This window comes from Cygnus olor, chromosome 2 (assembly GCF_009769625.2).
Source record: "Cygnus olor isolate bCygOlo1 chromosome 2, bCygOlo1.pri.v2, whole genome shotgun sequence".
NCBI classification, from domain to species: Eukaryota; Metazoa; Chordata; class Aves; order Anseriformes; family Anatidae; genus Cygnus; species Cygnus olor.
In genome coordinates, this window is record NC_049170.1 from 64,770,014 (window position 1) to 64,782,981 (window position 12,968).

Here is a 12,968-nt window from a genome sequence, read left to right on the forward strand (position 1 = left end):
TGGCCACACTGTTTCTTATACAAGCCAGGATGCTGTTGGCCTTCTTGGCCACCTGAGCACACTGTTGGCTCATATTCATCTGACTATCAACCAATACTCCCAGGTCCTTCTCTGCCAGGCAGCTTTCTAACCACTCATCTCCCAGCCTGTAGCACTGCTTGGGGTTGTTGTGCCCCAGGTGCAGGACCTGGCACTTGGCCTTGTTGAACTTCATACAGTTGACCTCAGCCCATCAGTCCAGCCTATCCAGATCCTCCTGTAGAGCCTTCCTACCCTTGAGCAGATCGACACATGCACCTAACCTGGTGTAGTCTGCAAACTTACTGAGGGTGTACTCGATCCCCTCATCCAGGTCATCGATAAAGATACTGAAGAGAACTGGCCCCAGTACTGAGCCCTGGGGGACTCCACTAGTGACCGGCCTCCAACTGGATTTAACTCCTTTCACCATGACTCTTTGGGGCCGGCTATCCAGCCAGTTTCTAACCCAACGAAGCGTATGCCAGTCCAAGCCATGAGCACTCAGTTTCTTGAGGAGAATGTTGTGGGAAACGGTGTCAAAAGCCTTACTGAAGTCAAGGTAGACCACATCCACAGCCTTTCCCTCATCCACCCAGCGTGTCACTTTGTCATAGGAGATCAGGTTCATCAAGGAGGACCTGCCTTTCATAAACCCATGCTGACTGGGCCTGATCACTTGGTTGTCCTGCAAGTGCCTCATGACGACATTCAAGATAATCTGCTCCATGAGCTTCCCTGGCACTGACGTCAAACTAACAGGCCTATAGTTTCCCGGGTCTACCTTCCGGCCCTTCTTGTAGATGGGCGTCACGTTTGGTAGCCGCCAGTCGACTGGGACCTCCCCTGATAGCCAGGACTGCTGATAAATGATGAAAGCGGCTTGGTCAATTTTTACACCAGTTCTCTCAGTACCCTCGGGTGGATCCCATCTGGCCCCATTGACTTGCGTACATCCAAGTGCTGTAGCAGGTCGCCAACCATTTCCTCGTGGATTGTGAGGGCCACATTCTGCTCCCCATCCCCTTCCACCAGCTCAGGGTACTGGGTATCCAGAGAACAACTGGTCTTGCCCCTAAAGACTGAGGCAAGGAAGGCATTAAGCACCTCTGCCTTTTCCTCATCTCTCAACACCACATTTCCCCCTGCATCCAGTAAAGGATGGAGATTCTCCTCAGTCCTCCTTCTTGTGTTAATGTATTTATAAAAACATTTTTTGTTTTCTTTTACAGCAGTAGCCAGACTGAGCTCCAGATGAGCTTTGGCTTTTCTAATTTTGTCCCTGCACAGCTTTACAACATCCTTATAGTCCTCCTGAGCGGCCCGCCCTCTTTTCCGAAGGGCATAAACTCTCTTTTTTTTCCCTAAGCTCTAGCCACAACCCTCCGCACAGCCAGGCCAGTCTTCTTCTGCACCAGCTTGTCTTTGGGCACATAGGGACAGACCACTCCTGAGCCTTTAAGATTTCCTTCTTGAAGAGTGCCCAGCCTTCCTGGACTCCTCTGCCCTTCAGAACTGCCTCCCAAGGGACTCTGCCAACCAGTGCCCTGAACAGCTCAAAGTCAGCCCTCCGGAAGTCCAAGACAGCAGTTTAACTGAACCCCCTCCTGACTTTGCCAAGAATAGAGAACTCTACCGTTTCGTGGTCACTCTGCCCAAAACGGCTCCCAGCCACCACATCTCCCACCAGTCCTTCTCTGTTTGTGAACAGAAGGTCCAGTGGGGCACCTCCTCTGGTAGGCTCACTAACCAGCTGCATCAGGAAGCTATCTTCCATGCTCTCCAGAAATCTCCTAAACTGCTTCCTCTGAGCCGTATTGTATTTCCAGCATATACCTGGGAAGTTGAAATCCCCCAGGAGAACAAGTGCTGGTGATTTTGCAACTTTTGCCAGCTGCCTGTAGAATTCCTCATCCACCTCCTCATCCTGGTTTGAGGATCTACAACAGGCCCCCACCAGGATGCTTGCCTTGTTGACCTTCCCGCTGATCCTAACCCATAGAGCCTCAACCTTATCATTCCCAGTCTTGAGTTCCACAACATCAAAACACTCTCTAATATAGAGAGCCACACCACCACCCCTTCCATGCTGCCTGTCCCTTCCGAAGAGCCTATAGCCAGTCATTGCAGCACTCCGGTCACGGGAGTGGTCCCACCACATTTCAGTGATGGCAACCAAGTCATAGCTAGCCTTATGCATGATGGCTTCCAGCTCCTCTTGTTTGTTGCCCATGCTGCATTCATTAGTGTAGATGCACTTCAGCTGGGCCATTGCCTTCTCCCCCGGCACTGACATTGTTCCCCCTGGTACACCTCTAACGAGCCTTATTTCATCCCTGTCCCCCTTCTTTCCTAGTTTAAAGCCCTCTCAATGAGCCCTGCCAGCTCCTGGGCTAGGATCCGTTTTCCCCTTAGAGATAGGTGGGACCCATCTGCAGTTGTCAGGCTGGGTGCCGAGTAAAATGCCTTGTGGTCAAAAAAAAAAAAAATGTGTTGGCACCAGCCTCTGAGCCATGTGTTTATCAGGTGGGCTTTCCATGCCCTCTCTGTACCCCTCCCTGCCACTGTAGGGATGGAGGGAAACACTACCTGTACTCCCACTCCATCTATTAATCGTCCCAGTTCCCTAAAGTCCCATTTGACAGCCTTCAGGCTTCTCTCAGCAATTTCATCATTGCCAGCCTGGACTATCAATAGAGGATAGTAGTTAGAGGGGCGAACCAGGTTAGGAAGGTTTCTGGCAATGTCCCTGACCCTGGCCCCAGGGAGGCAGCAGACTTCCCTATGGGTAGGGTCAGGTCAACAAATAGGGCCTTCTGTTCCCCTGAGAAGAGAGTCACCTACAATGATCACCCTACTTTCTTTCTTAGTGGAGGCAGTCTTGAGCCGTGGAGTTGACTTCCTCACTCCAGGCATCCTCCTGGGTGGATTTTTGACCACATCCTCACCCACCAGTCTCTCAAGCTCCAAGGCCTCATACCTGTTGTGTAAGGGCACCTGGGAAGACGAGGCCGGTAGGGAGGGGGGTTGTCTGCAACGTCGAGCAGGGACCTGTTTCCATTCCTCCTCATCTCCTAGGTCCCCTCCCTCTGCTCAACAGTGACAGGGCAGAGGGTCCACCACTATTTGGGGTGTCTCACCCTGGTGCCTTTCCTTCAGGCCTTGCAGGGAGTTGCTCCACCAGTCTGTCTCCTGCTCACACTCCCTGATGGCCCTCAACCTCTCCACCTCCTCGAGCTCTGCCACCAGGCTGAGCAGGTCATCCACCTGCTCACATCTCACACACACAGTGTCTCTGCCGCCCTCAGATAGCAGCAACAGGCTCAGGCACTCTGTGCATCCAGAGACCTGAACTGCCGCATTTTTGAGCGGGCACTCAGTCTGGGTGGCCACAAACTTTCTAGAAAGAGCTCTCCGCCTAGTGGAGACCATGGCGGTTTACCTATAGGTAGACAGCCGGTAGATGAGTTGTTCCCGTGAGCGGGGCGGAACCCTCTGCCCTGCCTCAGCGAACTGCCACGCCACGCCCTGACTGATCCGCCACGCCCTGTTTGCCCATCCTGGTCGCTGCGCTCCCCAGGGGCTGCCTTTGAACGTCAGGGGAGGGGCGCTGCTGGCTCCGCCCATACTCGTCAGCCTCCCTCACGAGGGCTGCCGGGTACTGCCGGCTCCCTCGACTGCCTCGAGTGGCCTCGATGCCGCAAAAAAGCCCTGCCCGCCTCGATCACCTGCTCCGCTGCAGAACACGTCCGCCCCCGAGCCGATTGCCTCGGCGAGAGGGGCAGACGCGTTCTGCACATCATCTGTGTATACATCTTTGCAAGTTCTCAATTTAGCATCTGTTTCCTATGTCAGAGAAAAACAGTATTTGTTCAAGAAGTGTTTGAAATAAAAGCTGAAGTTTTAATTAAAAAAAAGTTTACCTGCTAGTCAAACTGAGGTGTAAAAAGGAATTGCACAGGCAGTGGAAGCAGGTACATGTGGCTTGAGAAGAGTACAAGGATGCTGTCCAGATGTGCAGAGATGGGATCAGGAAACCCCAAGCACAAACAGGGCTTGGCAAGGGACACAAATTAAAACAAGAAGGGATTCTATAGGTACATTAGTCAGAAAAGAAAGTCCATGAAGAATGTACCACCTCTTGACAAATGAGAAGGGAGAACTAGTAACAACAAACATGGAGAAGGCTGAGACAAAGAAGCTGTTGAGTACCTCAGTCTTAACTGCCAGTCAGGCTTCCCACATCTCTTGAATCCTGAATCTCTAGACAATGGCTATGTGAGCAAAGTCCCTCCCACCATAAGCAAAGCGCAGGTTCAAGACCACCTGATAAAACTTTTAAGTTTTTTAAGTTTAAGTCCATGGGGTCCAATGACATGCCTCCCAGGATCCTGAGGGAATTGGCTGATATAGTTGTCAGGCCACTCCCCAACATATTTGAAAAGTCCTGGCAGTCAGGCAAAGTCCCCGGTGACTGGAAAAAAAAGAATCATCACTCCCATTTTTATAAAGGTTCAGAAGGAGGACCTGTGGAATTACAGACCAGTGAGCCCCACCTCTGTGCCTGGCAAGATCATGGAGCAGATCCTGCTGAAAACAGCATCAAGGCACATCCAAGACAAGGTGGTGATCTGAGACAGCCAGCATTGCTTCACCAAGGGCAAATTGTGCCTGACCAATCTGGTGCCTTCTGTGAGGGAGTGACTGCATCAGCTGACAAGGGAAGACCAATTAATGTCATCTACCTGGACTTATGTAAGGCCTTTGACATGGTCCCGCATGACATCCTGGTCTCCAAATTGGAGAAAGATGGATTTGAAGGGTAGACCATTCAGTGGATAAGGAATTGACTCAATGGCCACACCCAGAGAGTGGTGGTCAATGGCTCTATGTCCAGGTGGAGGCCGGTGATGAATGCTGTCCCTCTGGGGTCTGTCTTGGGACTGGTACTGTTTAATATCCTTATCAATGACACAGACAGTGGGATCAAGTGCACCCTCAGCAAGTTTGCAGATGACACCAAGCTGAGCCATAGTTGATACAACAGGAGGAAGGGATGCCATTCAAAGGGACCTGACAAGCTTGAGAAGTGGGCCCATGTGAAACTAATGACGTTCAACAAGTCCAAGTGCAAGGTGCTGCACCTGGGTTGGGGCAATCCCAGACAGGAGTACAGACTGGGTGAAGAACTCATTGAGAGCAGCCCTGCGGAGACAGACTTTGGGGTTCTGGTGGACAAAATGCTTGGCATGAGCCAGCAGTATGCACTCGCAGCCCACAAGGCCAACTGCATCCTGGGCTGCATCTAAAGAGGAGTGGCCAGCAGATTGAGGGGGGGGGGGATTGTCCCCCCTCTACTCTGCCCTTGTGAGGCCCCACTTGGAGTACTGCAACCAAGTCTAGGGCCCCCAGCCCAAAAAAGTTGTATATGTGTTACAGTGGGTCCAGAGGAGGGCTACAAAGTCCATCAGAAGGTTGGAGTACCTCCCCTACAAAGAAAGGTTGAGTGAGGTGGGGATGTTCAGCCTGGAGAAGAGAAGACTCCAGGGAGACCTCATTGCAGCCTTTCAATAGGTAAATGGAACTTATAAAAAAAGGTTACATGAACTTTTTACTCAGGCAGATAATGATAGAACAGGGAGGAATGGTTTTAAACTAAAAGAGGAGAGATTTAGATATTAAGGAGAAATTCTTCACTAAGAAGATGGTGAGGCACTGGAACAGGTTGCCCAGAGAAGTTGTGGATGCCCTATCCCTGGAAGTGTTCAGTGCCAGGTTAGATGGGGCTTTGAGCAACCTGGTCTAGTGGGAGGTGTCCCTGCCCATGTCAGGAGGGTTGGAAGTAGATGATCTTTAAAGGTCCCTTCTGACCCAAGCCATTCTACGATTCTATTTTATGATTGTTTTCCTCGTGGATCAGTACTGGGACCAGTACCATTTAACATCTTTGTCAGTGACACAGACAGTGGGATTGTGTGTACCCTCAGCGAGTTTGCAGATGACACCAAGCTGTGTGGTGTGGTTGCCATACTGGAAGAAAGAGATGCCATCCAGATGGACCTAGGTTTGACAGGTGGCCCCCATGAATGTTGTGAAGTTCATCAAGACCAAGTGCAAGGACCTGCACCTGAGTCAGGGCAATCCCATGCACAAATACAGGCTGGGTGGAGAATGGATTGAGAGCAGCTCTGAGGAGAAGGATTTGTGGTGTTGGTTGAGCTGGCTTTGTGTACTTACAGCCCAGAAAGCCAACCATATGGCTAGGCTGCATGAAGATTAACATGACCAGCAGGTTGAGGGAGGTGATTTGTCCTCTCTACTCTGCTCTACAATTCTGTGATTCTTGTGAGACCCCACCTAGAGTACTGAGTTCCGCTCTGGGACCCTAACATAGGAAGGACATGGACCTCTGGAGCCCTTCTGCTATGAAATCTGGCTGAGGGAGTTGGGGTTGTTTTGACTGTTCTCCAGTCTGACAGGTCTGGGGAGAACTTATAGCAGCCTCCCAGTACTTAAAAAGGGCCTACAAGAAGACAGGGAAAGACTCTTTATCAGGGATTGTAGTGATAGGACAAGGAGTAATGGTTTTAAACTAAAAGAGGGTAGTTTTAGATTAGATATTAGGAATTCTTCACTATGAAGGTGGTGAGGCAGTGGCCCAGGTTATCCAGAGAAATTGTGGATGCCCCATCCCTGGAATTGTTTAAGGCCACATTGGATAGGGCTTTGAGCAACCTGGTCTTGTGGGAGGTGTCCCTGCCCACTGACAGTAATAAGGGAAAAACATTTGCAAAGCAGCATATTGATTTGCAATATTAAACAATTCTTTACCTGCAAGATCTCTCTTAAACAACCAACCAAACAAAAAAACCCCTCAAGCTTCAAAGGATTAGGAAAAAATGGTAAAAGTTGACAGGACACTTTAAAAAAGGTTTATGCAACTAAGCTCTTGAAATTCATTGCTGACATACCTCATTCCTGCTTCTTTCTATTAGCCCCAGTTTCCATTCTTTCCCTAAAGAGGGAGTGTACCTATACAGATAATTATTATCTTAGGCTTGTTAATAACCAGCAAGATGTTAGAAGTGGAGGCCTAAATCTATTAACCTTAGAAAACGTTTGTAAAAGGTCTCTCCTCTGATATAGTAGACGTCATCCTAGCATCAAGTTTTTGGTGAACACTCAGACAAGCTTAGGAAAAAAGTTACAAACAACCCTGTATTTTAATCAAATTTCTCTTTATGAGGAGAAATTACTTCTTTACATCAGAATCCAATGAGAAGTTTTGCTAAAAATGCATACATTTCGGGAAGCAAGACTGGTATCCCAAAAACAAATAGAGAAATGAAAATGCCCAATGGGAATAGCAGTACTTCTTCATGGCAGATAACATTTTAAAACAAAACATAAGATGGAGAATTAATTCATTTAAAAAAAGCAGATTCTTTCTTTACAGTTTTTAAACATTTCCATCCATAATGTTTTTAAAGCAAGGTTCCTTACCACCTAAGATTTTGTATTCTATAACATTTACCAATGAAGCAAGATTACTGGAAGTCTGGTACAACCACTGGAGAATAACATTGGAAGTTCGTAAGTAAATTTACCAATTAACGCTCAATAAAACCAGAAGGGATAGTGTGGCAACTATCTAATCAAGCCTACAATACACTTCAGACTATCCTTGAATGAAGCAAGATACTTTTTTCCAGAGTTAGAGCTCTTCCAAAGGGAAGGAAAGAGGAAGCTGAATATAAACGATGTTCACCAAAAACAAACCTTTCTCCTCCTCCCCCCAGACGTGAACAATACATTAATTTTCAGTTACATATGCACTGATACAGATGTTGAGATAGATGCGTTGCTAATAAAAATTTTGCTTTTTGATTTACAAACCAACAAAATCACTGAAAATGAAGAGAAAAAAACAAATGAAGACAAGTCTAGTGTAAGAATTACGAACACTCAGAAATGAAACAATCTTTTCAATAAACTTTAAAAATACATGGGAAAGGGCAGAAGATTTTACTTACCTGGAAGGTGATTAGGATAACTACATTATAAAAACATAAGTCCTTTTAAAAAATCTTACTGCATTTATATTTTACATACTATAGTGCATCTGAGAAATACAATTATTCTAGATTCTGCACAAATTGTAGTGTTTAATTTTACCCAACAATTTATTCATCAGTTCTGGAACCCCTTACTAAACCTGAGAACCTCTGCAAGTGAGGATTAATTTATTTAAAATATGTATATAAAGCTTAAAACATAATTTTTGTTACGTATACTGTTTAGAGTTCATAATGTTAGTTGGAAATACCAGTATTCAGACATGTCGATAACTGAGAAGGATTAGAAGAGCTATAAAAGCTAACTAACTTTGTGTCTAAATGTCTTTTTCATAATTGAAGAGGAACAAGTTTGTCTATTAAATTGATCCTGAAAAGGTTTAAGGTGATGATCATAACCCAGAATGCCTAGAAAGCGATTTCTGCCAGCAGACTGGCTGTTAGGCTGCTATGCTTGCAGAAAACAATATAACTAGTTCCAATGTACAGAAATTTAATTATTTAGAAAAGTAATCAAGTAATCTATGCAGCTTCAGGCCAAAAAAGAGAGAAGCCTTATTTTTAAAGAGATCCGCTTTACCTTTATACAAATCTCCTGTAGCTCAAATTATATCTTGTCTTTTATTCAAACAATCTAACAATCGATGACAAAAATTCCATCTCGCCTTAAGTCATATAAATCATTACAAGAAAATAGACACTTGACACAAAACTCCAAACATTACTTCTCATTCCAGCTTTGACCACTCATCATCTGACCATTCATTATTTAAGATAAAACTGTTGATTACCTGGAACAACACCATTTGTTGCTATTGCACTCATTGAAATTGCAGTTAGCATAGTCTGTGGATAATGAAATAAAGAAAAAATTTTAAATTGAAAGTTTTTGAAAGACAGGACAAGACAAAATGATCTAAGTGTAATTAAGAATGTATTTATTTTTTAATAAAATGTTACAACAACCAAAAGCAGTCATATCTTTGGTTAGGGATTTCGATGTAAATTGAGTACTAAATTAACTAAATCTTCCAGTAGAAGATTTAGATGCTTCAGACAGCCTTCAAATAGATTGGAAGAGTACAGCCCACTGAGTATACTTAAAAATAAGAGATGTTTTCATTCCAATTAAATAGTATTAACCAACTAGTCAAGGATCATTGCTACAACAGTATCATCTACTAGTGGTTTTACATCCCACAAAATGAATTTATGAACATGATACTAGTAATTTATGTTTCAGTTGTTCTGAAGTAGTGAAAAATGAAACCATTCAGGACTCAATATATATCATTAAATGTTTGCTAAAAGCTGATTCAATAAAAATTCATAAAATACCTCAAGCTAAAACTTACTGTGTTTGGCTCAGAGAAAACCCCATACAGGCTGAAATGATGTGACATTCAGTGCATATATTTAAATATAATAGAAGATATTGTCATCTCAACCCATTCCATGTCTCTCAATTGCACTGATATTTAAATTTCACAGAGATATTTAACTTTTATGGAGAAATCTTGCTCTGCTTATTTATACACAAGAAGGCAGCAGCATTCTGGTAACAGAGTAAGTAAACTAATAATAAAGAAAAAAGTTTAGCTTACACAAGCACAACACATGAACACGATGATGAAAGACTCGAGAACTCCAGCTGTTCCTACAATCCATGTCAAACGTAGGAACAGAATGACTCCTAAGATGTTTTGCAAGCAGGGCAGATACACACCAATAAAAGTGCCCATTCGTGGAACCTGGAAACAGAGACCATAAATCCCTTTGCACTAAACAAAGTCCGTAAGTACTTTCTCCTTCAAACACTTAACACAAGTACTCCATGAACAAACACCAAATAAGATTGAGTGGTAGCTTCAGAATTTCCAGCTTCACAAACATTCACATACTAGTTGTTCAGAAAGATTCCTGAAAAGACAGAATTATTTGTGATAGCAAAACCTACTTTTCCTTAGGAAGTAGGATGAAATCTTCATAAATCTTTGCTATCTCTTGGTTACAAAACTTCACACAACTTCTTCCAAAATACCAGTTACAGGCTACTGGTGAGAGAATTTACTGGCATTATCAAAATACTGAATATACTCAGTAAAAAGTTGATCACTAATTGGCCTGCGTCTAGCCCACAAAATTTTAGACATTTTTATTTTTTGTAAGTTGAAAACAGCAAAAAAAATAGGAGGGAAGATGATATAACAAGACCAGAAGAAATACAGACCTGACTACATTTTATTTTTGCAAAATAGTTGTAAGAACTGCTGTTACATAGGCACTTCGTTGAAGTCAGGCCTTTTCTGTTGAAGTACTCAACTTTGAAGCAGTACACAGTAGGTCTCCAGGTAAAGAAGTTAGTCTTAAATCAAATCTCAGGCTGTGATAAAAGCAGTCAATTCAGATTAGCAAGCAAGCATTGCACTAAGTTTCCAAGTACTTAAAAGGACACAATGTCACTCAGACTATAACCAATATGATTAAAAAAAGTTAATGTCTATGTGCAACATCAGTGTTACTATCTCAGTTATCATGGAATTATAGAATGGTTAATGTTGAAAGGGACCTCTGGTCAAATGCCACCTAAGACAGGTTGCCCAGGACCACATATAGACAGCTTTTATAAACAGCTTTTCAAGATCTGCCAAGAGGGACACCCCACAACCACTATGGGAGACCTGTGCCAGTGCTCTACCACCTGCACAGTAAAGAAGTGCTTCTTGATGTTTAGATAGAACCTCTTGTGTCCTAGTTTGTGACCACTGCCTCCTGTCCTGGCACTGAACACCACTGAAAATAGCATGGCTCTATCTTCATTGCGTCCTCCCTTCAGGTTTTTATATATGTTGAGATCCCTCCTAAGCTTCCTCTTCTCCAGGCTGAACACTTCCAACTCTCACTGCCTCTCCTCATAGGAGAGCTGCTCCAATTCCATATTATGCTGCTCTGCCAGGCTACTACTTAACTATCATGTAATTTCAAACACTAAAGTGGAAGAAAAAAATAAAAAAACACCACACATACAAATCATACTTTCAAGCCACTATTTGGTGGAATACAAGTACACTGTTCATTTGGCCAGTCACTTCCAGATGGACTAACACTGTGCTGCATTAACAAAACTCTGCAGCAGTGGGCTGGAGGACTAGGATCACACTAAGAACAGTGTGAATTATCAGTATTGGTTCTCATATGTCAAACTACACCTTCAAATGAAAAGAAAAATGCAGAAGAAACAAAGACAAATGAAGAACAGCAAAAAGCTAAAGCTGGACTTTATTCCATGCCATTGCTCACTATTCCAGTATCAAATTCCTGTACCTGTCAAGTCTTAATGCAAACCATTCTAGTGCAAATATTCAGGCATCATACTATGAAACTCTCCTCCAGTCAAAGAAGTTCCAGGTACAGCCTTATTTTCATACACCTTTTGATGTTTTCTGCAACGTGTTAATTTCCTTCTATTCCTTCAGTGTATTCCTCTATGACTTCAGTGGCAGGGAGGCATACTGAGAGGACCTGGAAAGGCCAGCTGATAAATACATGGCTGAGAGGCTGGCCGTTGCAGGAATTTATTTATTTTTTGATTGTGGAAAGGTTTACTTGACACCTGGCCTGATGGCTGCTGATGGGTCCCACCTGTCTCAAAGGGGGAAATGGATCCTAGCCCAGGAGTTAGCAAGGCTCATTGAGAGGCCTTTAAACTAGGTACAAAGGGGGACAAGGAAGAAATGAGGCTCGAGAGAAATGAGTCTGGGGTAGCGATGCTGAGGCTGGGGGTTAGGGCAGTGGTGCAACTGAAGTGCATTTACACCAATGCACGCAGCATGGGCAACAAACAGGAGGAGCTGGAAGCCATGGTGCAGCAGGCAAACTATGACCTAGTAGGACCACTCCCACAACTGAAGCACCATGATGGGTGGCCATAAGCTCTTCAGAAGGGACAGGCAACAAAGGAGGGGCAGTGGCATGTCTATATTAGAGGGTGTTTCGATGTTGTAGAGCTCAGAGTTGGGAATGATAAGGTAGAGTCCCTATGGGTTAGGATCAGAGGGAAGGCCAACAAGGCAAACATCCTGCTGGGGGTCTGTTATAGACCACCAAACCAGAATGAAGAGACAGATGAGGCATTCTACAAGCAGCTGGCGGAAATCAAGCAATCACCAGCTTTTGTTCTCACAGGGGACTTCAACTTCCCAGACATATGCTGGAAATACAATACATCCCTGAGGAAGCAGTCTAGGAGGCTCCCGGAGTGTGTGGAAGATAGCTTCCTGGCTCAGCTGGTTAGTGAGCCTACTGGGGGGTGTCCCACTAGACCTGCTGTTCACAGAGAAGGACTGGTGGGAGATGTGGTGGTTGGGAGCTGTCTTGGACAGAGCCACCATGCAATGGTGGTCTATTATTGGTGAAGTTGGGGGGGGGGGGGGGGGCATGTGTCAATAAAACTTCTACCTTGGACTTCCGGAGGGCAGACTTTGAATTGCTCAGGACACTGACAGGGAGGGTCCCTCAGGAGTCAGTCCTGAAGAGCAAAGTGGTCCAGGAAGGATGGATGGCCCTCAAGAAGGAAGTCTTCAAGGTACAAGATCAGGCTGTTCCCTCTGTGCCGTAAGATGAGCTGGCAGGGAAGATGACTGGCTCGGCTTAACAGGGAACTTTTACCGAGTGTCTGGGAGAAAAAGAGAGTTTGTGTCCAGTGGAAGAAGGGACAGGCAGCTCATGGAGAGTAGAAGGAAGTTACCAGCATATGCAGAGAAAAAAATCAGAAAGGCTAAAGCCCAACATGAGCTCAGCCTGGCCACTATGGTTAAGGATAACAAAAAAGGTTTTTATATTAACGGCAAGAGGAGGGCCAAGGAGAATCTCCAT

General features: G+C 44.9%; 1 protein-coding gene across 7 annotated transcripts in view; it reads right to left on the reverse strand.

Moving 5' to 3' along the window:
* LOC121065011 (solute carrier family 12 member 7) overlaps positions 1-12,968 on the reverse strand; it is an 80,087-nt gene that overhangs the window by 48,955 nt on the left and 18,164 nt on the right. For all 7 annotated transcript variants that reach the window (XM_040547404.1, XM_040547398.1, XM_040547400.1 and 4 more), the window contains exons 4-5: positions 9,698-9,844; positions 8,885-8,939 (exon numbers count right to left, since the gene is read on the reverse strand). In XM_040547404.1, the coding sequence (XP_040403338.1) occupies positions 8,885-8,939; positions 9,698-9,844 (202 nt within the window). The remainder of the gene's footprint in view (positions 1-8,884; positions 8,940-9,697; positions 9,845-12,968) is intronic.